At 35.7% G+C, this 23,368-nt stretch overlaps 1 protein-coding gene across 1 annotated transcript in view; it reads right to left on the reverse strand.

Moving 5' to 3' along the window:
* Window positions 1–23,368, reverse strand: part of CNTNAP2 (contactin associated protein 2) — a 1,031,263-nt gene that overhangs the window by 180,819 nt on the left and 827,076 nt on the right. Inside the window, exon 14 of the mRNA XM_064704986.1 lies at window positions 14,561–14,717. Within this exon, the coding sequence (XP_064561056.1) occupies window positions 14,561–14,717 (157 nt within the window). The remainder of the gene's footprint in view (window positions 1–14,560; window positions 14,718–23,368) is intronic.

Raw genomic sequence — 23,368 nt, forward strand, 5'->3', positions numbered from 1 at the left:
AGGTTCCAGTCACTGAAGTCAGCTCTTTGCTACTGCAAGCAGCCACATCATCTAATGTCCTGCAGAATCTAAACATGTTTGTACTAGTTTAATCCAAGAGGCACCCAATTATCTTTACAGTAGCATCTGTGGCTTTAGGTTTTGGATTTTTGAGCAAACCAGTCCAACACAGAGATGGTTTTGCTATTGATCAGCAGTGCTTACAGGGTCTAGGCCTTTCCTGCTTCTCACATCATCATGTGGAGGAGGAAGGTGAGATGTTTGGGATGATGGCATTTGTCTTCCCAAGCAGTCTTTATGCATGATGGAGCCCTGCTTTCCTGGGGATAACTGAAGACCTGCTTGCCCATGGGAAGTGGTGAATGAATTCCTTACTTTGCTTTGCTCAAGCTTGCAGCTTTTGCTTTATCTGGTAAACTGTCTCTACTGCAATCCAAAAGATTTTGGACTTTCTCTCATTCATCCCAGTGAGGGGCTCTGAGCAAACTGCTGTGTGGAGCTTAACAGCCTGCTTAGGAAGAATTTGTCTGTTCTTCCCCAATACTCTTATCTAAAAGCTATTCCAGAATGACATTCTTCATTGAAAATTTTACAGGGTGAACAGTACTTGCAGCATCCATTTATAGACCTGTTTTCCATGTGTCTGTTTAATCTTTTCCTGGATCTGTGTCTGCTTGCACAGCCTCCTTTGGCAGCCAGTTCCAGGAGTTCACTAATGCAAAGTAGTACATTTTCCCCTTTGTTTAAATCAGGTCTCATCCCAGACAGCAGGTTGGTACCAGCTTTTGCTGTGTTTGTGCTCTGCTTGTGTGCACTGTGTAACAGTGTACTACTGCATGTAGTACAAACTTCCCTTTGTTTCTTTTCCTTTGGCAAAAGATGAGAACTGTTTCCATGTGTATGTAACAATACCCCTGTTCCTTCTAAGGAAGGGCACAAAGGGCACAAACCCAAGGATACAAAACAGAAATGGGGTCAGCAAGGAAATTATGTTCACATTATCTAACAAAACACCCAGTCATGGAATGGTTGGGATGGGAAAGGGCTTCCAGGGAACATCTAGTCTGACCCCCTTCTTAGCATTCCAGAAATGTGTGAGTTAATAGTTTTAAAAGACATTTTTCTTTAAAAAAAAAAAACCCTATTTACAAAAATAATAATAATCTGCTTTAAGATTATAGAGGAGTCACTGATAACAAAGCAACAAAGCCTGGAAGTTTGCTGATACATTCTTCAGCTGTATCAGTATAATTAATACTGAATTTACATGATTTTTTCAAGATCATGAGGAATTTGGAAGCATTAATATGTCAAAAGTGGAAACTGAAATTAGCTAAGAATCATGAGGAGGTAGGTCCTACAAGTTTTCAAGTAAATCACTGGAAAATTCTCAAGAAAGCTGAATAAATACAAAAGTTAAGTAAAAGCAGGTTGAGCCTTTTTGTGTTTATTGTACAACTAAATGAAAGTTATAACTAGAGATATAATCATCAGTATGTCCATTTCCCCCTACAAACCTGAACTATTTCAGTCACACATTATGTTTGTCACCTATAAATAAATGCTCCATATAAAAAATCTCAGAAGACTAAATCAGCATAAATATTGTATGTAGTAAAAGACAAGATTGGCACATGCATTCAGAAAACACACAACTTATTCAGCAACTGAAGCTGAACTACTACTGTGATAATGAAAGCAAATAGAAAATCATGTTTTGCCTACATATTGGTTCCTTATAATATATATTTCATCATGTTTTGTAGATGGCAAGAGCAAAACTAACATGGAGTCAGAGAAGAAACAGACCCTGAATTTTACAAAGAACTGCAGCTTGTTCAGACTGCCTACCTGTGGAAAGTGAACCCACTCATAATTCACCACAAAAGCATTGAATTTGTCTAGGAAACAAAACCAGCTGGCAGCAAGAGAAGAAAGTGTTTCCAGATGTTATTTTTTCTCCTGTTTACTGAGGGTTTTTTTGTTTGTTTGTTTGATGGTTTTGTGTTTTTTTTTTTTTTTTTGTGTGGAGTTTTTTTGCCTATTGTTTTGTTCCATCCCAACAAATAAATATATTTTGAATCAAAGAATTTTCTTAACTTGTCTCAGTATCTCTTTCAAAATGCTGAAAATTAAAAAAAACAAGGACTTTATAACCAATCGTAAGATTGTTGCATCATTTTGCAACTAAATGAGGTCCCCCTAAATTTCAGGAAATGTACATAAGCCAGAAACAGCACATCATTTCACAAATATTAGTAGACAATAACTGGAAGATCCCAGTATTATCAAGCCTAACCTTTGCAACTGGGCACATCACTATTCAGCTTGGACAGCCTATTGGATATACTAGAGTCAAAAAGTTATTCCTTACCCATATCCTGTAAATGAAGGGAGAAATAAAAGTCTGAAGCATGCACTAGTAGTGTAACTTTCAATGTCTTTAGTTCAGACGTTTTATCCTCTTTATAACCATAGTGCTCTTCTGTGGCAATAGGAGAGAAAGCTGATTCTTTAAAAAGCTGTTAGAAATATCAGCTTTATTCAGCAACAGCCGGTTTAAATCAAATGTTCCAGTCTTTGAAAAGGTGCCTGTCATCCTTACATCACCACATTACACCATGACAGTGGTCAAACACTGGCACAGCTTCTTTCAGCTTTCAGAACAGAAGAAGACACTTTTTCCTGTTTATCATTTATGTTTGTTCTGCTTCACAGTCATCACATATAATTGAACATTTATTAATAATAATAACAGCAATATCAACAATAAAAGGTAATAGTCAATATTTCTCAGCTTTTTTTCACATTTGTCATCTTCTATCTGCTCTCTTGGTTCAAGAGATTTCCATCAGTTGATGTTATCTATGTTGTTGGCTTTTCCAGGTCCTTAAAGGAACATATCAGTTTTCTATTTGTAATTTCAGAGATTACTAATTTATATTTTCTGGGTTTTCAGCTTTTTTATTGAATGAAATGGCAGCAAAACATAAGGTCAGTTTTAAGAACATGATTTGTAAGTGTGCTGTGTAAATCAGGAGTTTGGTTTTGATTCCTGAGTCTTATGAAATCCTTGAAACATTTCAAATACAATTTTGTTTCAGGAAAAGGTATCTTATATTTGACATAAGATATTTGAATTCATTTTTTTTTCCCAAATGCTTTAGCTGAACAGATGAACTCTTGACTAGTAAATGTTATTATGACATTTTATGTAATATTCAGCAAATATCTGGTTTTAGATATGTGATTACATGTTTAGTGACAGCATTTTAAACTTTTTCATAGAGATAATACCTACAAATCTGTTTATGCTTTTACATTGCCAAGAAAAAAACACTCGCATCATAGATATAGGTTTTGTATTTACTTTATTTTTTCATTACATTTTTTAACACTGTCAGCAGATTTTAGTTTATTAACTTTATATCTACCTGCTTGTTTGAAAACTTGTTTTTTCTTTCTTTTCATTTTGCTTTCTCTTTAATAATACATAAATATATCTATACTTAAATACTTCCTTAAAGGAAATTGTTTAACTTAAACAACAGCCCTAAGTCATAATTCAAAGATTTTGTTTCCCTAATCTACATTTAGCATAATCCTGTAATCAACTTCCACTTGACAAAAAGTTGAGCAAAATATAGTATTTGTGATAAAGGAATACCAATCAGTCACTGTCCTGAGATATTGGTTTAGATAGAATAATTTCTTCCTAGTAAACCACTTGTTTTTCAGCAAAATATGAAAAAAAAGCCATTTAAATTCTATGAGGAAGCTGGCTCATACAGACACACTTCTGCTGTACAGAATCCATGTAGCATTTTAATTTCAGTTTAATGAGTGTTGAAAAGTAACTTGAGATAAAAATGCAAAAAATTACCTTAGACCTGATTTACTAATTCTCCACTGCACACTCAGACAGCTCTTAGAAACTTTGTGGGGTCTCCAGGGATTGTAATTTATACTAATAATTTTCATAAGTATAGCATTCAGCATGTTATCAGGAGGCAGGGAAAAGAAAAACAGCTGGAAGAGGGGTGGGGGGGAGGGTTGGGGGATGCAAAGAGATTTGCAGCTGGGACAAAACATCTAGCCATAATTAATTACAGAGAAGTAGAAATTTTGAATGCTTAGGGCAAACCGGAAGGGAAACATGAATGGTAACTAAGATAAACCCACACCTAGTCCATGACATTAAAACAATTTATAGAATTTAAGCTTTTTCTACAAGCCTAACTACAGATACAAATAAAAAAAGGAAACCCAGTCTCCCTTTTCTCTAGGTGTTAGAACCACTGCCTTTTTTTGCTCAATTTCAAGACTTTATGAAAGGTTACTTGATTGCTTTGTGTATTTTTCACAGACAGTGCAAATCATCTTCCTCTTTAGAGTAAAATAATGCATTATGTATATAACAATCATTCCCAGGCAAACACAATGCTACAGGTGAGTCTTGTCTTTTTTTATTTTCTGTTTCTTTATCAGTTCTTTTGCAGTGGTAAGAATCTGCTGGGCAAAATGAGAAAAAGACAAGAAACAATTCTTCCTTCAAATGCTGAGGTTTTGCTACTACCTCAGTGATGAACTGACAGGATATTTTGATCAATTGCTCTGAAGACAATTTCCCATTAAGTCTGGTACAAAAGAAATATCACAAGGGCTTATGAGTTCTCTCTTCCCCAAGATTCCCAACCGTCCCCCCCCATATGATTACTTCCATTCTTCCTCTTATATCTGTATATCTCTATGTCTGTATATCAATGTTTATATCTGTATATAATCTATATATGCATATATCTATATAGCTATATATCTATATATCTATCTATTTATATCTCCTGGTACACCAAAGAACAAGCAGTGAAAACTTTTGTTTTCTCTGGAGGCACCTTCAACTTGGTGGACTCCCTTGTGATTGTTTCAGCTAAAATATGACTGCTAATAGTAATAACAGCTACTCATGTGGAGCAGTCTTCATCTACCTTATAACAGATCTCGTCATATATTTCAGATGTCTTTACATCTGACTGCACTGATTCAGAAATAAAACAGTCAGGGGAGTTCTACAATTTAAGAAGAAAAGCACCCTCTTCAAGACTTAAGCAGTGTCAGGTACAGAGTGAAATACATTGGGCTGGTCTGCACTGGGGTGATTTCATCTTCATAGCATGGCACTGAGGGCAAAGTTATTAGTCTTTAAGTTAGCCCATAAATAAAAGGTGGAGAAGGAGAAAATAATTGGCAGCTGAAAGTTCTGCAGTGCACAATGCTCAATGTACTCTGCCCTTACCTGACAAGCTGTGACAGTAAGGTCATTTGCTTTGAAGCTAGGACTACAAGCTTTTCATTCAGATTAAAAAGTCTGCATCTGTCTGTGCAAAACATAGAAGTCATTTTTGTTCTTGCTACTTGATTTGTCACTCACACTAATAATGAAGTTTAATAACAAAAAGTATACAAATGTGCTGGGAATTATGTCCCCAATGTCTGCATGGTAGAATTAAAAATCATATGTATCTGCCTTTTCATGTGCTAATTCATAACCCTCTCAGAAATTTCTTAGAATACCCTGAGAAAGACAGGACACTTTCAATAACAAAAAAGATATGCCAGAGAATAATTACAAATACCTAATTCTGATAGATTTTTTTTTTCAGTGTCGCTGTTTAATGATTCTTTAACTTAAAAAGACCTGGATGACACCATCTGTCTTTGACTAGCTGGAACTGAAGACAAGAAAACCTGAACAGCAACACTCAGAAGTGAGGTTGGCAGCAGGATGAGCACTCACTTTTTGTCTGACAATAATTTACAGAGTAAATTAATAAACAAGGATAATGTCTTGTCATCACTCTCCCCTTTAAGTTCATTCATTACTGCTAGCACTGAAAAATGAATGAACTTAAAGTCAAACAGGAATAATCCTCATCCTTAGGAGGTTGTTAGAGCTTGACCATTTTCACATTTACAGCAAGGTAAAAGACTCTGCTCATGATGCATGAGGCAGTACAGAATCCTGTTTCCTCATTCATGGTTCTGTATTGATTACAGGAAGAAAATCATCGTACACAGGATTGAGTAAGAAAGGGATATTTTAACAAAGAAAAGACAGGTTGCCAAAGAGTGATTTTATGTCATATCAATGCCCACATTTTCCTGTGTTTTTAGATTTGAAGAATGTTAAGACTTTGTTCCTCACATGTCTGGTCACTGCCATGAGCCAGAAGCCTTAGGGGAAAGGTTACTCCCAGTGAGTAGGATGATAAAAAGTCCAAGTAAGATCAGCTTGCTATAAATAAAACCTGAATCAACTCCCAAAGGTGAATAATGCAGAAGAGAAAAGAGAGAAAACACAAGTAAAATTTGAAAGTTTCTTGATTCATTGAAACTCCTAAACCCCTCAATCTGTTTCAGTTCAGGCTGGAAATCTGTCATTTCCTGTGAGCTACATACCATGGCTGTTGTCAGTATTGCATGGAACATCTCTAAAAGAGAAAGAGCAATCTATGGCATCCTAGGTTTGTCTGAATCCTGGACTAGAGCTGCTAGCTCATTAGAAACATAATACAAGCTTTAGGGGCAATTCCAGACAGCAAAGTCCTTCCAAGTCTGCATAAAAGCAAAAGCCTGAAAACTTACTGTGCAAGAGGTGCTATGCCCTTCATTGGTCCTTGAATTAAATTTTAAATCACTCAAATCAGTTTTGTGTACACATTTATGCTAGTGAATACACAGCATTGAGGAATAAGAGTCCTTTTTTGTTTGTAGACAGCCTTGCATAACAAAATCCTGGATTTTGTGGTGGTACTAAGGCACAAGGAAAGGAGAGTTTGAAAGGTGGTACTCAGCACATTTGCAGCATGACCAGGAGTTCCACTTCAGAATTTCCATCTCCCAAACTTTTAATTTGTCATTATTAGTAACAAAATCATTCAGCCTTTTCTAGTGGAAGAAGTAAAAAAGAAGAATGCATAAAGGACAAGCACAAGATATACATAGTTTTATAAATAAAAACATAGATCTGATTATAAAAATAAGAGGATGGAATTTATTTAAGGAAGATTTCACATTTTTCAGGCTGCAAACTCTGTTTCAATGTTGCATACCAGTTACATTTGATGAGCACAGCTGAGACACATAGGACAGAGAGCAGCCTATTTAATACCCAGTCACTTGACCCTTTTCCCTGCTGGAGTAGTTTTAATGGCCAAATTGTAACTAGAAGGAATGAACTTTATGGCTTCCGGCTATCAGCTAGTCTGTTGGTGAAAGTTTCAGCTCAAATACATAATTCACATGGAAAAAAGTACTACCTAAGTATATTTCCTAAGGTTTCAATGCTTGGCTTTCTGTCTTTAGTATCCCTCTTCATGCAAATTATTTATTCTGTGCCATTACATGCTGTCAAAGTGCTAAATTTTGACTGGAAATATATAACATTGGGTGTCAATGTCAATGTACAAAGGAACTCTGTAAGGTAACCTTAAAAGACCTAAAAAAGCCTGTCTGGATTTATAAGACTACAAGAAAAAAAGCCACCTGAAATAGTGCAATTTGTCAGTTAAGTTTCCCTGCCTTCATCAACAAAATTTATTCATTCCTTAAGCATAGCTAAAAAAAAAAGTTTTGATATTTCAACTGTTATTTGATTAAGAGATATAATTACTGTATGAAATTACCAATAGTGTTTTCTTGTCTGTCGTTTCAAAGATGGCCTTTATGTTGTGAAAAAATCTTGAATGAAAGTTTTCAAAGTGCTGTGGCCTAATTCTACAAAGTTTCCTAAATTTCTAGGAAATTGTGATTAATCATCTGATAAAGATGTGAAGTAAAACAGCAGCACATTACAAATCTTATTAGATAATTTTATGTTTGTTTGTTTTTTGTTTGTTTGGGTTTTTAATTGGTTTTCTGTTTTGTTTTGCTTTGTTTTGTTTTTGTTTTGTTTTCTTTGGTTTTTTAGTGTCCTGTAATACAAACCAGTGTGTTTTCTTATTAAATACAGGCCTCTGTGTTGTGGCAAAAATGTTTTGCAAGTTACTGTTTAAATATGAGGTTACCATATATAATTCCTTGATTTTTTATGCAGTCAATCTGTCTAGTTTTATTGGAAATTTTTTTGTTTGTATATGCATACACACACACACGCATATATATATATATATATGTATGATTCTAGTCATGCATGTGCCTCAATAGCATTTTTACAGTCCTTCAAGTTCTTTCAGGTATATTCAAGTTTGATCCCTTTTACCTTTTCTCTCCATAATGCTAGAAATAGCAATTAAATTTAAACAAAATGTAGCTGCAACAATAAGTTATCAGTTTGGTTTTGGTTTTTGTTTTCTACAAAGAATGTGTAGCCTAGACACCTCTGATCATGTAACACCTCTGTGGAAACTCCAGTTGCTGCCTAGATGGGAAAGTAATGGAAAAGAAATGCAGAGACATTGTTAGCAGCTTCTAACAAAGGACAGGAGAAGCCAGGGTCTTCTGACTATCCAGCTCTCTCTGCATCAGCAGCTCTGTTACTGAGAGCACACAAGGTTAAAGGACGATGGATTTTCAAAAGTGCCTCAGGGAGCCAGGAAGTGAAATTTCTGTGATTTTGATGGTAATTATTACATGCTAAACTTAAACCTTGATGCCTACCTATAGCTCCAGGAGCCTTTAATATCCTATTAAATCTGGCTACAAATGACCCACCTGTCATTTCCATGGCTTCAGGCTGACATTTCAACATCCACCCATATTCCTGTAACTCAAACAACTCGTATTTCTGAGCTTTGTTTAGTCATCTTTACCCATGACCTGGAACTTTCTTTTGAAACTCCCTTTGTTGGACAAGAGTTGTGAAGGGAAGAGGGATGCATCCTGCAGAGTGTTCTGTAAAACACCTCACAAAAATAAAGCAATTTGACAGGCTCTGGAGAAAGAAACTTTAATATCCAAACGGTGAGATTATAAATAAGGTTCCCTCCACTGATTTTCTCCGTTTGTCCAAAGCAACTTTATCTAAAAATTCTGCTTAAACCCTTTTGATCATCTTTTGGGGCACCAAATAGTTCCTGTAAGATTAGCAACCACACCAGAAGTCAGAAGTAAAGTCCATGACTGGCTTTGTAACCTGAAGTGCATTCACATCAGGAAGTGCTAAATGAAAAAAGCTTCTTATGTCACCTTTTCTGAGTAAATCCTTGAACAGCATCATATTATAAGCCTTCTGACTTATTGTCAGAGATCCTGTGGTGTAGAAACTTTGGCCAATCTGAGTCTTAAGTGACCCTAGGCTCAAATGAGAGTAGGAAACAAAATTTCTTTGCAGAGCTTTACATTTGCTACTTAACTAGTACAGTGTGCCTATATCTACAATGCCAGTCATTTTTTTTTGAAGGACTGTCTATATTCCAATAATAATGGTCTTATTTGAATAAGATTTTTTTTTCAAAAAGTCTTACATTTTATCTAAAATTAATAATTTCATTATAATTTTATTTAGCAACAATGCAGAGAACTTCTTGCTACTCATAAAAGCTACCTTTATTCTCTCAAGATTGAGACAACCTGACTTTAAATGTCAACTACACACACTTTAGAAATGATCTTTATTAGCAAGCAAATCTAACCTTTCTTATACAATCTGATCCATTTAACTCTGAATTAATTTCATTTTGGACACAAATCATAGATAATTTGGGACTAAAAGATAATTTTGGCAGGATTACTCAGGGTGAAGCTCTTCCATCTGGGTTTCTGTTTCTTTATCAAGACAAAAATGACTACTTAATAATTACATTGCAGCAACAACATGAGTTTCTAAAGAATCAGATTATATTCTAGACTATGTGTGCAAATACACATAAATCTGAATTTCATATCTCATATTCCCTGCCAATATTTACCATTTGGCTTATTTATCATCCAGGCATGATAATCAACACATTAGGCATGTGCTAAGTAGTTCTACACAACTATTTTGTTCAGATAGACAAGATGTGAAATTAAAAAAAAAATCATTAATGGAAAACCCATACAGATATAAGGTTTACCAAGCCTATGGTATACACTAATCCCTGGGAAAATTTACATTGTGAGTGAGTCCATAATTAACACAGCTGGTTCTCTACTTATACAGAATTACTTACATACTTGGTTAAAAGAAAATCAAAAACAACAAAAAATTGAAAAACCAAACACAAAATTTCATTTTAAAAAAGGCATTTCAGGCTGCTTAAAGAGCTTTAATTAGTTCCCTGTTCCTACCACCATGATGCAATCCTTAACTGGTCCCTTTTATTATTATGCAATCCTTAACTGGTCCCTTAAATAAATTATTATTTATTATCATAAATAATAATCCCCAGATTATTATTTATTCTGGAGGGCTTCAGCATTATTCAATATAGTATGCAGACAACACTCATTTAGTGTAACATTGCCTACTCTCCAAATTTACTCTTATGCTTCAATATGTGGATACCATTTTATATCTAATGTGTTACTTCAGATCTTTCTATAAAGACCACATTTTCTTGTTGGATTTTTTATAGCGCTCATTAGAACAGCAGATGATTGCTTCATAAATCTACCTATCCTTGCAGTACTTCCATGAGGGAGTAGCTGGCATAATTTGCATTCTACAGATTGGATGTTGAGGCTGAAATATGTTAATGTTAAAAACACTCATACTTAGTGCTTCATTTGAGATGCCTACATATTTGGTTTTTTCTTTTTTTTTTTTTTTTTTTTTTTGTTTTTTTTTTTTTTTTTTTTGTTTTTTTTTTTTTTGTTTTGAATGACTGCATTAGATGCATTCAGAGAGCGATCCCTTATTCTGGTTGCAACTGTTAATGTTTGGTATTTTCACAAAGTGGACTTCTGGGTTTCTACACTGAGTTTCCAGAAAATTAGGATCAGACTAATGACTGTTCTGTGAAGAAATGGTTTATGAAACTGAGGAAGCACCATGCAGGAATGTGTTTCCAGAGGCAGGGTTAGAAACCAGATCTCCAGGGAAACATTCTCCTGCCTTTGTTATGAAATCATTCATCAAGCTGTAATTCCTTTCTTAATTTCTAACATGAATTCTAAATTCTAAAATAAAAACAGTGGACAATATTCTACTCACACTACATCATTCTGATTCAGCCTGACCGATTCTTCAGTGGCTCCCCAATTTCCTTGTAAAATCTCTCTCCTGAGTCTTGCTTCTCTTCTTCACCTTTGATTCTCACAATTTCTACAGAGTCTTCTTTTCCTATTTTACTTCCTTACCTTTTCTAATATAGCTATTGCTCTGGCTACTGCCTTCTCCCCTCAGGATATTACCCCTGCAACCACCCAAAAAAACCCAAAACAATTTTTCCAACAATGCATGGGCAGGAGCAGAACATCACTGTGGGCATACCACATGCAAATGCAGTGCTCCCAGCTGTGGACAAGATATGCAATTACTGCAAAAGTCCCACTTGAATTCTCAGGCACAGTTTGGTGTTTACTCAGCCCTTCTCTTTTAGGGGAATGTAAATCCTTCTAAAATAAGTTGTGCTGGTGAGCTATGGTGGCAAGCTGTGGCAAGCTGCTTTGTTAATCTATGAACTGAGACTTATCTGCTCATCATAAACTCTTGCATATTCTGTTGTCGAAACCAGCAGCTGTTTTGCTGTCACCAGAATTGGGCACATGTGTGTTGGAAGCCCCAGCTGAATTCTGCCTGATGATTGAAGTCATCAATGTCCCCTTTCCTCTGGATCTCACTTGCTTTTGAGGTATTGATGGACATGGCTAGATAAAATTCCTAACTAGGACTCCTCAAAATAACTCCCAAACCCAAAAGATATGCCTATGGAAAAGACTAGATTCTGACAAAACCAAACTGAAAAAATGAATCCTGAAGAAAATGTCCTTAAAGCCTGTAATATAGCTTTCATTTTTTCCTGTGATTTACAGACACCACAGATTAAAATATAATATCCAGTGGTATAATTGGTTTTCATAAAAAGTCCTGCAATGAATAGTAGTTGTCCTGAAAAAATTCTGATACTTATCTAAAGAAATATTTTATGTAATAAAATATCCTTGTATGAATTTCTGAGTAAACAGTTGTAAATCTTTAATGATAATAAGCCCATTTTAGATCTAAATCTAATAACCATATGAATCTATTTGTTAGTAGAATCCACATAATCTCAGTGTATATATGGGGTGCAGAGGTTACATAAAGATTATTGAGTGGATGCTGCTTATTAAATTATCATCTGTGACTCTTGGGGAATCTTCAAGAACAGATCAAAATCCAGTGCCGTTTTCCCCATACATTTCCCTTGGTGTAAAGGAAAACAGTCATCATATGGTACAGAGCCCTATTATTCATGGATATGCATCCAGTGCCTCAGGCAATGAAAACTGTAAGTGCTTCCAATTCTACCATTATTGTAATTATTATCACAATATATTCCTTTTATTGTTACCATTTTGACACAGAGCCAAACCTACATCCCTCCTGCCACACTGCTCTAGTGCCTATGATTGAGTTGGAGTCATCTGACTTCATATTCTTCATTCTCTCTATATAATTATATTTCTGAAGTTTGGCAGCATGTGTGATTACCCTGTCTCTGAAACTGACTCCTGTCTATCTGTGGTGTTGTGTAGTTCATCCCATATCATAGCCAACAGATTACTATCCTAACAATGTCAAAGCTTAGGATGGCAATGTCTGTGGCAATATCTGATTTCCCACATCCTAATCTACATTTTTTGCAGGGCCTGGAAAGTTTCCTTTATTATTCTGTTATTGTGTTTTTCATACTTCATTCTTGCAGATCACATCAAACAGGGTTCTGCTGCTATAAAGAGGGATCTTTATAAGCTGGAGAATTGGGTTCACAGAAATGTCATGAAGTTCAACAGTGAAGAGTGTAAAGCCTTGCACCTTGGGGAAACAACCCCATGCACCGGTATATGCTGGGAGTCACCCAACTGGGAAGTAACTTGGCAGAAAACACTCAAACGAATCTGCTTGACACCGAGGTGAACATGAGCCAGCAATGTGCGCTTGAGGCCAAGCAGCCAATGGCATCCTGGGGTGCATTAGGCGAAGTTCTGACAGCAGGTCAAGGGAGGCCATCCTCCTCCCCTGCTCAGCACCTGTGAGGCCACATTTGGAGTGTTGGGCCCAGTTCTGTGGTCCCCAGTACAAGAGAGAGATGGAATTGCTGATGGAGTCCAATGAAGGACCACTAGATGACAGAAGGACTGGGGCATCTCTACTATGAAAAGAAACTGGGGCAGCTGGGGCTGTTCAGCCTGGAGAAGAGAAGGTGAGAAGGATGTCATCAATGTCCATAAGTAACTAACGGGAGGGTTCAAAGCTGATGGAGTCAAATTCTTTCCAATGCTGCCCAGTCCTGGGATAATGTACACAGGGAAGCTGCAGAGTCTATCCTTGGATTTATTTAACAACAAAGTACTGGGCAACAGTTTATAGGTGACCCTTCTTGAACAAATGGGTTGAACTAGAGTAACTCTGAGGTCCCTTTCATATCCTTTCATACACTGCTATTCTGCGATTCTGTGGTTCTATGACTCTTCCTCCTATCTTTTTTTTTCTTTCTTTTTTAGTCTCTGACATACCATTACAGTTCTGTATCTCTACATTCATTAATAGCTGTAAAATTTCTCAATTAACCTCAAATGGTTTATGAGCCAGTATTGCTTCAATTACCCACAGGTTGCTATTAATGGGAGAAATGTTCATAAAAGTATGGTTTCAATATGTCACTGAACATTGCATACTATGTAAAATATAATCCTGCCTGTCATGAGAAAAGAGACACAAATGATTAAGGCTCACAAACAAAGTGTTGTAAACCACAGAGAAGGTCTCACTCAAAATGATTATGAGCTTTATGCAGTCTGTTCATGTTTATGGGGAATATCAGAGATGCAAGTTTATTTCTTTTCCTGCCTAATTAATTATCTCATGGAAAGTCTGGTAGCTTCCTCTGAAGTACAGAGGCTCATTCCATAATATGTGTCTAGTTCTTAACATATTTTTCTTCATGAAAAACAGATAATGAGAGTTGGAGGCACTAGATGAGTGATTTCAGTACATATCACTCACATTTTCAAGTGCTGCAGAAGCAACACTTTAAAGAAGAGAAATCCTGGGAAAAAGCTATGAAGTTGCAGGGATAAAATTCATTCTGTATTGCAGTATAACTGAATCTTTTGAAGGCAAAGTTGCATGGATAACCAAAACACTGGTCTTTCCTATGAGGACCTGCCTTTGCAATTTTAGCCTTCTTTTCTGTAGCTCAGTGGGCTGGAAATCATGAATACAGCCCTTATATTTAACTGTCACAGACACCATGAATAAAATGGAAACCCAGGCATGAGTCAACACTTTGCAGGAGGAATCACAAATGTAATAATTTTGCCTTTTTATTTTGGTAAGAAAGAAAATATAGAAAAAAGATATATTAAAATTCATGGCAGCGTTGCAAAAGTTAGGAGATTTGGTCATTCTCACCCTGCCCTCTTGTAAAGCACTCACCATTGCTTATAATCAGCATCACAGTTGCAGTAGTACTTGGGATCAGTACAGTTGCGTTCGATGCCACAGGCACATTTTTGAATGCCAGGTCCTGATCCGCCCCAATAGTAGTGCTTCTCATTGGCTTTTCCAACCCACCAGGTATATGGATTCCCTTCTGCAAGGAATGAAAATGCAAGGTTATGATGCATCAAAGAGGTAGTGCTCTATAATGCATTAACTGAGCTCAGATGTTTAATATGCAAATGCTAACAACACATAACCGGAGCCATCCCACATTGCTGGCAAACAAAATAATTCATTGTTACTAAAGGTATTCAAAGGACCTTGCCAGGTAAACAGGACACATTTTCTTTTCTGTATTCACAAAATTTATAATGACGGAAATTAATTTTTAATTGTACTCTGTATAATGAGAATATGTTGGCAGATTCCATAATTATTTTTAATTCATTTCAAACTCACATATTAAGCTATCAGATGGATTATTTAAATATTTGACCTTGAATGCTGCACAGGAAAATGTGTTTATTTTCTCTTTTATTATTTATTTATTTATTCATTAATTTATTTTCTAAACAGCAACTTTTAATGGAAAATTATTTTGTTGTCACTGGAAAACAAACATGCTCATCATGCTCTCTCCAGCTGGTGCTAAACAAAGCATAAAGAGATATCAAACTCCAAAAGCATTTTAACCTTTTTTTAAAAAAAGTATATATATTTTTTAATGTAAAACTTTAGCAGAGGTATTCTGAACTTTGATGTAATCACATATTGGGTCACATTGTGACCATAATCACATTGGATCTGCAACTGGATATTTTCAAATACTGCTCTGAGATTATTTCTAATCCTTTTGAACTAACTAAGTCATTGTGTGTAAATAAATAAATAAACAACCCCCCTCCCCTCTAATTTCTAATTTGAAAAAATGCTTTTACTGGAAAATTATTTTTTATTTCTCTGGTTCAGCAAGACACTCAAATACGAACTTAAAACAAAAATTAATAACTTGATCAGTATTAATTTATGTAGTGCTTTTTGACATTGAAAAATAATGATTGAGCTCAGCTATAAACATGTTTTTTTTAAATTACTCTTTTCCCTCCAGCTGCTGGCAATTTTAAATTAAATAAAATTAATCTATAGAATTCACTGGTTAATGAATTTTACCAGTAAAATCCTACATATTATATATGCTACTTCCATAAGTTTTGGTTTGCACATCTCACACATTCCCCTGAAACTACAGGTACAATTCTTAAAAATAATCATTTCACAATTAGATTTGATTATATAGACCATAAAGCTATATATTCCAGACAGAAGTTGAAAGTAATTCACACCAAACTCTCAAGAAAATTAAATTCTGAAGGTGAAGAGAAAAACCAAATATCTACATGTTTAAAGAGTACCAAACCTTGAAAATGCTCAGCTCTCTGAAAACAATTTTTTCAATGTATTTGAATTGTTAACGCCATATAAGATAACAAAAATACAGTAATGTGAAGAATTTGTGGTGACTGAAGGTTTTTATTAGATGTTGCTGTGCTGCTCTGTATGGCCACTCAGCTCTAATTCAATGGTGGTAATAGTGTGACTGTATTCTGGACTCTGAATTGGTCATTTTACCTTCTGGGACTCAATTATCACAGAATTAAGTGCTGCAAGTCAGAAGAATGTGCCACATGAATGCTGCAGCAGCATTCCCAACCTGCAGTGCAATCTAGCAATTCTGAGAGTACATAGCCCTGCATTACAAAAGATTATTTAAAAAGCATTTTAGGGTAAATGTTAGCTTTCCACAGAGAATGACAGAATTGCTTTTATTAATACAGGATCCAAATAGAGAATTAATGATATCTGAAATGCCTATTTTACAGGGTTTTTTAATCTCATCTTTGAAGTTAGTTTCTATGCTATGGTGCCAATGCTGCTGTTTTGACTGTTGCTCAAAATTCTCTTTGTTTACATCCTTTCTGTCAAGTGAGGGATTGCATGATTCAGTCAGCAAGTAATTTACTGGGAAGTAAGACTGCTAATTAATTTTTTTTCACTATGAGAAAAAAAAAATACTTAGAATTGTCAAAAAGCAGATCAAAAATTGAGAAACAGGTAGAATCATTAAAGCAGTTGAAAGTGATGGCAGAATTACAGACTACAGTGATGGCTGTCATGGACCAGTATGACAGACACAAATGGGGCATGTTTCAACTAATTTAAATGACAATTGATGCACAGTTTTAAACCATGAATGTATTCTTGCGTACACAGAGCTGTTTTTCACATCTATTGCTGTTAGTGTGTTTAGTATGTTTTTATATAAACCCCATTCTTCTTCATTCTGAAGAAAAGACTTACCCTCAGGCTTAGGAACACAAACTTAGAAAGAAACAAATGTACATGTTAAAAATTTCCAGATAGGTCGAGAAGGTAATATATGATTTTGAGGGTTTTGCATGCAGCACATATTCTGCTAGACATGCCCACAACCAATAATCCCAGCACTGCCTTGTGAGCACCACCCAAGACTCCCATTGCCTGGCATGTTGTGCTAAGGCTTGTAACAGAGGAGATCTTGGTAGACAGCTCTCATTGGGTGGCATCCATGCAGTGGGACAAACCCCTAGGCACAGGAATGAGATGAGTGTCACACCAGAGCATTCTGCACCACAGTGGCCATACAAGAGGCTCTGGAGCTCCTTTAGAGTCTCTGGTTAATAAAAGGTGTGGAGACGCGGTTACATCCCATCTGTTCTGCATCAGTCAAATCAAATGAGAACAGCCCTTCTCAGTCTTCCTGCTTTGTGCCAGCCAAGAAAAGAGTGAGCAGCATTTTGTCTAAGGCCCACAAGCTTCAAACTGGGAACGCTATGCAGTGATATTGCAGACACTTCTATGACTGAGCATAACAAAGAGTAAAACCCTGCAAAAGGAGAGATTAAAAAAACAATAGAAAAGAAAAGCTAGAAGGGAGGAGGATATATCATGCAGGAAAAAATTAGAAATAAGATCACTGTTCCTCTCTCATACTTCACTCTCTTTTATACCTCTAGAGTCTCCTTTTGAAGATGTAAATCCTTCTGCTCAGGAGCTTTTTTTTTTTTTTTTTTTTTTTTTTTTTTTTTTTCTTTTCTGCTTTGGAAGGTTTTGGAAAAGGCTAATCCAAGTAGAAGGAGCATTGCAGTCCAGTGTGAAGAGTGACCATTAATGGATGCAATTTTAAGTATCAGACTATTTTACAAAAAATTTTTATTTTGCTAAACTATCAACAGTTTTGGTCTTATGGAATTAAGATAAATTCAGTTTAAGGACCAAAAGTAGTTTCGAATGTATTGCAAAGAGAAGTAATACAAGAAGATATTTCTGTTTTTTAAACTACCTTTTCTTAACTTACATATAAATTTTGAGTCATGGGAAGCTTTTTAGTTGTCATTGACTGAGTGTCACTCATCCCCCCCGCCCCAGGATTTTGTGGACAAATAGCATAATGAGAAGATGGAGGAGGAAAGAGACTCTCTACCTGCCTAGAATAAAGCCTTGATGCAGATGCTTTTTGTGTACAAACCAGCTCTCCCTTGAGGGATGTTGTGGGAAGTGTTGAAGTTTGTGCGTGCTGAGTTATGACCAGGATGTCTTTCCATATCTGTTCTTGAAGAGAAGCCCCTTGCAAGGTTTTGTGTGCTCAGTGACTTAGCAGAAAAATAATGATATTATCAGAGTAAGGTGTGGATACCAAGGAAATGATAAAGATATCCAATTTTTAAGAGATCCTGTATGCTCACAGAAAGAACAGTTTTCTGAGGACAAAACGGCCAATATGATTTTATTGGTGCATGTAGAAATATGAGCATGGCTATAACATCAGACTCAAATCATATTTGTAGTGATTTCAATCTCTCCCTGTCACACAGACACACACAGACACACAGACACAGACATGAGCCTTTAACATTTATGTGTAATACACTGAACAGTGGTCGCAGTGCCTTTGCAGTGCTGGACTTTGGTTAAAATTGTTTCCAAATATGGTTCCTATTTAAATCCCTGTGCAATATTAGGCCAAATTTGCAGTTATTAGATCAAAGTATATAAAGAATCTGGCCATTGATGTTTTCTATCAAGTTCATCTGTACAGAATATTCAAGAAAAAGTAAAGATTAAGGATACTTTTCTATATTTTCACAGATCACTTATTTGTATTCTCACAGTGTCATAAAAAAGTGATTCCTTTTTCATCTCATAAATGTATCTTTGTGGAAACCATTTCATTTAATATAAAACCATACCCAACAAAAGTTAATGTAGTATGAACAGAACTCTTAATAGTCAATAATATATTTATTTCAAATATAGCTGAACAGTCTCAAAATGTATAACTTTTTAAAGTGCACTTTAGCTGAAGTCTCAAAATGTATAACTTTTGAAAGTACACTTTATATTCTACCAAGCATTTAATAAAAACAATTGGTTTTATTATTTAAAAATGCAACTGATTAATTAAATTCTGCTACTTTAACCTTTTAGGGATTTTATATTTCTAGGTGTTCAGTAATAGCAACTGAAGCAGCAATACTAAGAGAAGTCAGGGAACTAAATTAAGTGGACTGATGCTCCATGGCACTCTGCTTTCAGAGGACTCCATTCAAAATACAGCCCTTGGAATGCTGATGACTGTATTTATTTGTAAAATACCTGGAGAAGTTAAATATGTCTCTTCCATTTGCTCTGGAAATTTCCCTGACCTCTATAGGGTCCTTAAAACCAAAGAAAATGGTTAAAAAGAAAGGCTAGGAATTCTCTCAAATGGAAGTCAATGGCTCAGAACCTCTGAAAAACAAGACCAGTAAAAATTACTTATTGAGGACCCAGTCTAACTTTAGCAACTACATTTAGCTATTCCCTGAGAGAAATTAGTTGTTCATTTACAGGACTGGATAGCTTTGAATTAAATGGGTCCTTTCCAGTTCCCATTAGTGTTACAGATCCCCATTAAATACTAAGGAATGTCAACAACAATTACAGTACTTGTGTGACTGTTATTATTTTCAGAAAATATTCTTTTGTTCAGTCTTTTATTTATTTTTTAATGGAACAGCTTGAATTAATTACCCAGTCATTGTTATTGGTAGAATAGGCCCAAAGACATTTTTCAAAAACATACTTCAACCTTAGACACCTGAATTAATTACAGGTAGAAATGTAAGCTATTTCCCAGGAGTAATATATGAGGATGAAATTAAAGACAATACTTAAAAAAATAATAAAATTCAATTTGCACATGTGGAAAGCTGGGTATAATTCTTCTATTTTTGAATAAAATACTTCTTTAAACACACATTTTGCATTCAGGTACACTACAACACCCAGTACATTTAGCCTCACACAAGGTCAACTGGATTTAAGGTCATGGTTCATTAACACCTGTGCAGGAATTCTATCTGCTATTGCAGTGAAGGCACAGACACTGAAAGAATAATTTTGTCACTGTTTGAAAAGTTCAGCATGCTAATATGGTTGTGCATGTCACAGCTTTCACCTTGCTTCTTATTGCCAGCTTTTTTCTTCACACCATCAGCAGCATCTATTCCACTCAGGTCAAGTCTTCTTAATGAACACTGTGAGCTATTTATCTGAGCTTTTGAAGACTTAGTATTTTGAAAAAATAATCAAAAGTAGTTTAATGTCACACACACATCAAACACCTCCACATGTTCCAGTTTGGGATTCTTAAAATCAATGGTGTCAAAGCTGGGTAGGCTTTGCTGGTTTATTTTGTGCTGGTTTGATTTTTCTTCATCTTTATTATTCCGTGCTTGTTTAGGACCAACATGAAGCTGAGTAGACACTTTGCAGGTTTGCTGCCCCTGTCTCATGTCTTGGGAAGTGCCCACCTGGACTGAAAACCCACAGCTGAGGAGTTTCATGGCAAGAACTGGAGAACCTAAACTGTGAGAGATTCTGCTCCTGCTCACAACTCAGGCGGATTATGAGCAGGTTCTGTCAGCTTCAGTGATCACCCAGAGGGCTGAATTATTTCAAACTGAGAAAACAGAACTCAGGGAAGAGTCTGGCAGGTCACGCTTCCATTTCAATGACAGTATAGTGTAGAAACTGACTTTGAGTGAACCTTCTAAAATAAAAGGAGAGTTCTTGCATATGTGGTTATAGTGAGATTATTTTTTTAATTAATATTTTACTGATTTTCCATTTCTTCCAGTAACACTTCTTGCTAACTAATGTCCTCTGAAACATATACACATCAATTTAATATGAGAATTGTAAGTGAAGTCAATTCTTATGCTGCTACTCTCATTTTGTTAACTGATAAATATTTTTTTTTTTTGCAACCAATTGGGAAAAATATAAAGAGTGCTTACTATTTGTGAATAGATTTTGCATCAGTGGTCACCATTCTAATGACTAAGACTTTAGATTAATCAGACCCTCATGGCAACATGAATGAGACATTTGAGCACACTGGAAACTTGGGGGAGAAAAAACCCAGACATTCAAAAACCTACCAACAATAGGAAAAGAAACTAAAAGTACCCTTGGCCACTTTAGAAAACTAGGAAACACCTAATTTACAGCTACTTGCACATTTAATGAAACTTTTAGTTTGTAATTTATGATAATTTTCATTTTCACATCTGACTTACTTCTTTTTTCACAGTGATAGTAGCAAATGATTTTTTTTCTTTTACTAATACTAGCCTCAAACACTTGTTTTCTTTATAAGCTCACTAAAGTGGTTGCTCTATTTGACAGTACTATTTATTTGCAAAGACTGTTTAAACTGCCTGAAAAGATAAGATTTAATAGCAGCCCAGAAAGAGAACTCTGAAACATGCCTTGCTTGCTAATTTAAGAGTCGATATGATGTCTGAATTCATGGCCAAAGCATTTTAATACAACAGTCCGTATAAAGAAGTATTTGGCTTTTTTTCTTTTGTAAGATGTTCAGAATTATGCCAAACCTCAAAGGTAATCTATGAAAGGGAAATATTCTTAAGATTTTAATAGAAAATTAAGATAAATATTGGAAAATACTTGTGAAAAGCGCACAAAATTTGAGTAAATGTTAATGCAACACACTCTATTTACTGTTTTCTTAAGAGCATGTTAAGAGTTAATTGCTGTCTCCTTTTCCTCCACAGCCATAAAGAAGTGTATTTTAAAGTGAAGGTAAAGATGACCATCTCCATAACCCTATAACTAAAAGAGCTTCCCTAAACCCTAAACAAGAAGAGCTTTCATGACCTTCAGTATCAGAAACTAAACCCAGATGTTCAGATGTCCCACCAGGAACGCTGGCTTCGCCACTTATCCTGGAAGAGAGGACCCCTGCAATCAGTCTTCACTGTACTTAGGCTTCAATTATGTTTTGGTGCATACAAAGTGGCCAAACTGAGAAAAGACCAAATTTTCTCATCTAGGTCCAGTAAAGACAGAAAAGGAAACCTATTCAAGTGCTTAAGGAACAAAATTACTGCCTTAATGATGACCATGCCTCAGGCTGATGGCCATTGCCATTGTGTTCTTCAGTTCATCATTCTCATGTGCCTGGATATTTGCCTGTTAATTTTTCAGAGAACTTCTTTCATACATGTATATATCAATCCCAAAATATAAAGCAGCAAATACAGTATCTTTTCCTAGAAATAGATATTTAACAAAAGCATCTCTTCAGCAAGGCTATAGGGGAACTCCTTTTTATTGAGTCTGTATTTTTGTTCTAGTATAACTCCTAAAATGTCAGTGCCTGAATCCGCAAATATGTAGGCAAAGATGACTTTTCTTTCAGAATTAGCAACCTATAAAAAAGATCAGGAGGGAGAATTGTCATATTGATGTTCAATGGCATCTTATGAAAAAGCTGTCTGACAGCTTTATTTTGCCATTGGAGAGATTTACTCCTTGCCCCAGCTCATGAAAAGCTAGTACAGTACAAATGATTTTTTCCCTTGTCAAAACTCATATTCCAAGCTGCAGCACCACTAACCAAGCCTGACTTGTTATTTTTCTGGGAATGGAGTCTCAGTGGTGAGATTTAGCTGGGGAAAGCAGCTGTCAGATGTCCTAGTATGCTACTATTTGCTGAGATTTAGAGTGAATTCATTATAAAATCACTACAGTCCCTGCTATCCTTAACAGCATGGTGTGCCAAACTTGCTACTGTTGCAATTAATTGTGTACTGTAAATTCACTGGATCATTTAAGGCCTAAAAATAAATGTCTTAGCTTGACGTAGTGCTAAGGGGAAAAGCAAGTACTTTCAAAAAACTAAGTGTCATTTGTGGAATAAAAAGAACACTTACAGGCATAAATACTCAATAAAAACCAGTCAATTATATTTTTTACTATGTTTTCTGAAAGAATAGACTTTTCACTGCCAGGACTACCTGAGGTAGAACAGGTGCCAGCAACAGCAAAGCTGGGAAAGTCTCACAACAAACTCAGAGCTCTCCCTGGGGTCTGTCCAGCCGTGTCGTGACAGATTGCCCACGTCCATGTCATGGTCTTGTGAAGAACATACTAACAATAAGTGAGAGGATTCTGTGATTTTGCTGTGTCTTTCTGTGGTCAGTTGATAAACTTAGCTCTGCCTAAGCCTGATGGAGGGGTTAGCAGCGTACACACATACATGCACCCATTAGCCTTGAAATTCTGCAAGTTATTATAGTTAAAAGCCCTGTTTTATTTAGCTTCTTTAAAAGGACATAAAAAGCCCAGGAACTCAACAATGATATTTCAACAATGAGGGGATGTCTTCTGAAGTTTTCTGTAGCCACAGCCTCATTT

The sequence above is a fragment of the Zonotrichia leucophrys genome, chromosome 2 (genome assembly GCF_028769735.1).
Source record: "Zonotrichia leucophrys gambelii isolate GWCS_2022_RI chromosome 2, RI_Zleu_2.0, whole genome shotgun sequence".
NCBI classification, from domain to species: Eukaryota; Metazoa; Chordata; class Aves; order Passeriformes; family Passerellidae; genus Zonotrichia; species Zonotrichia leucophrys.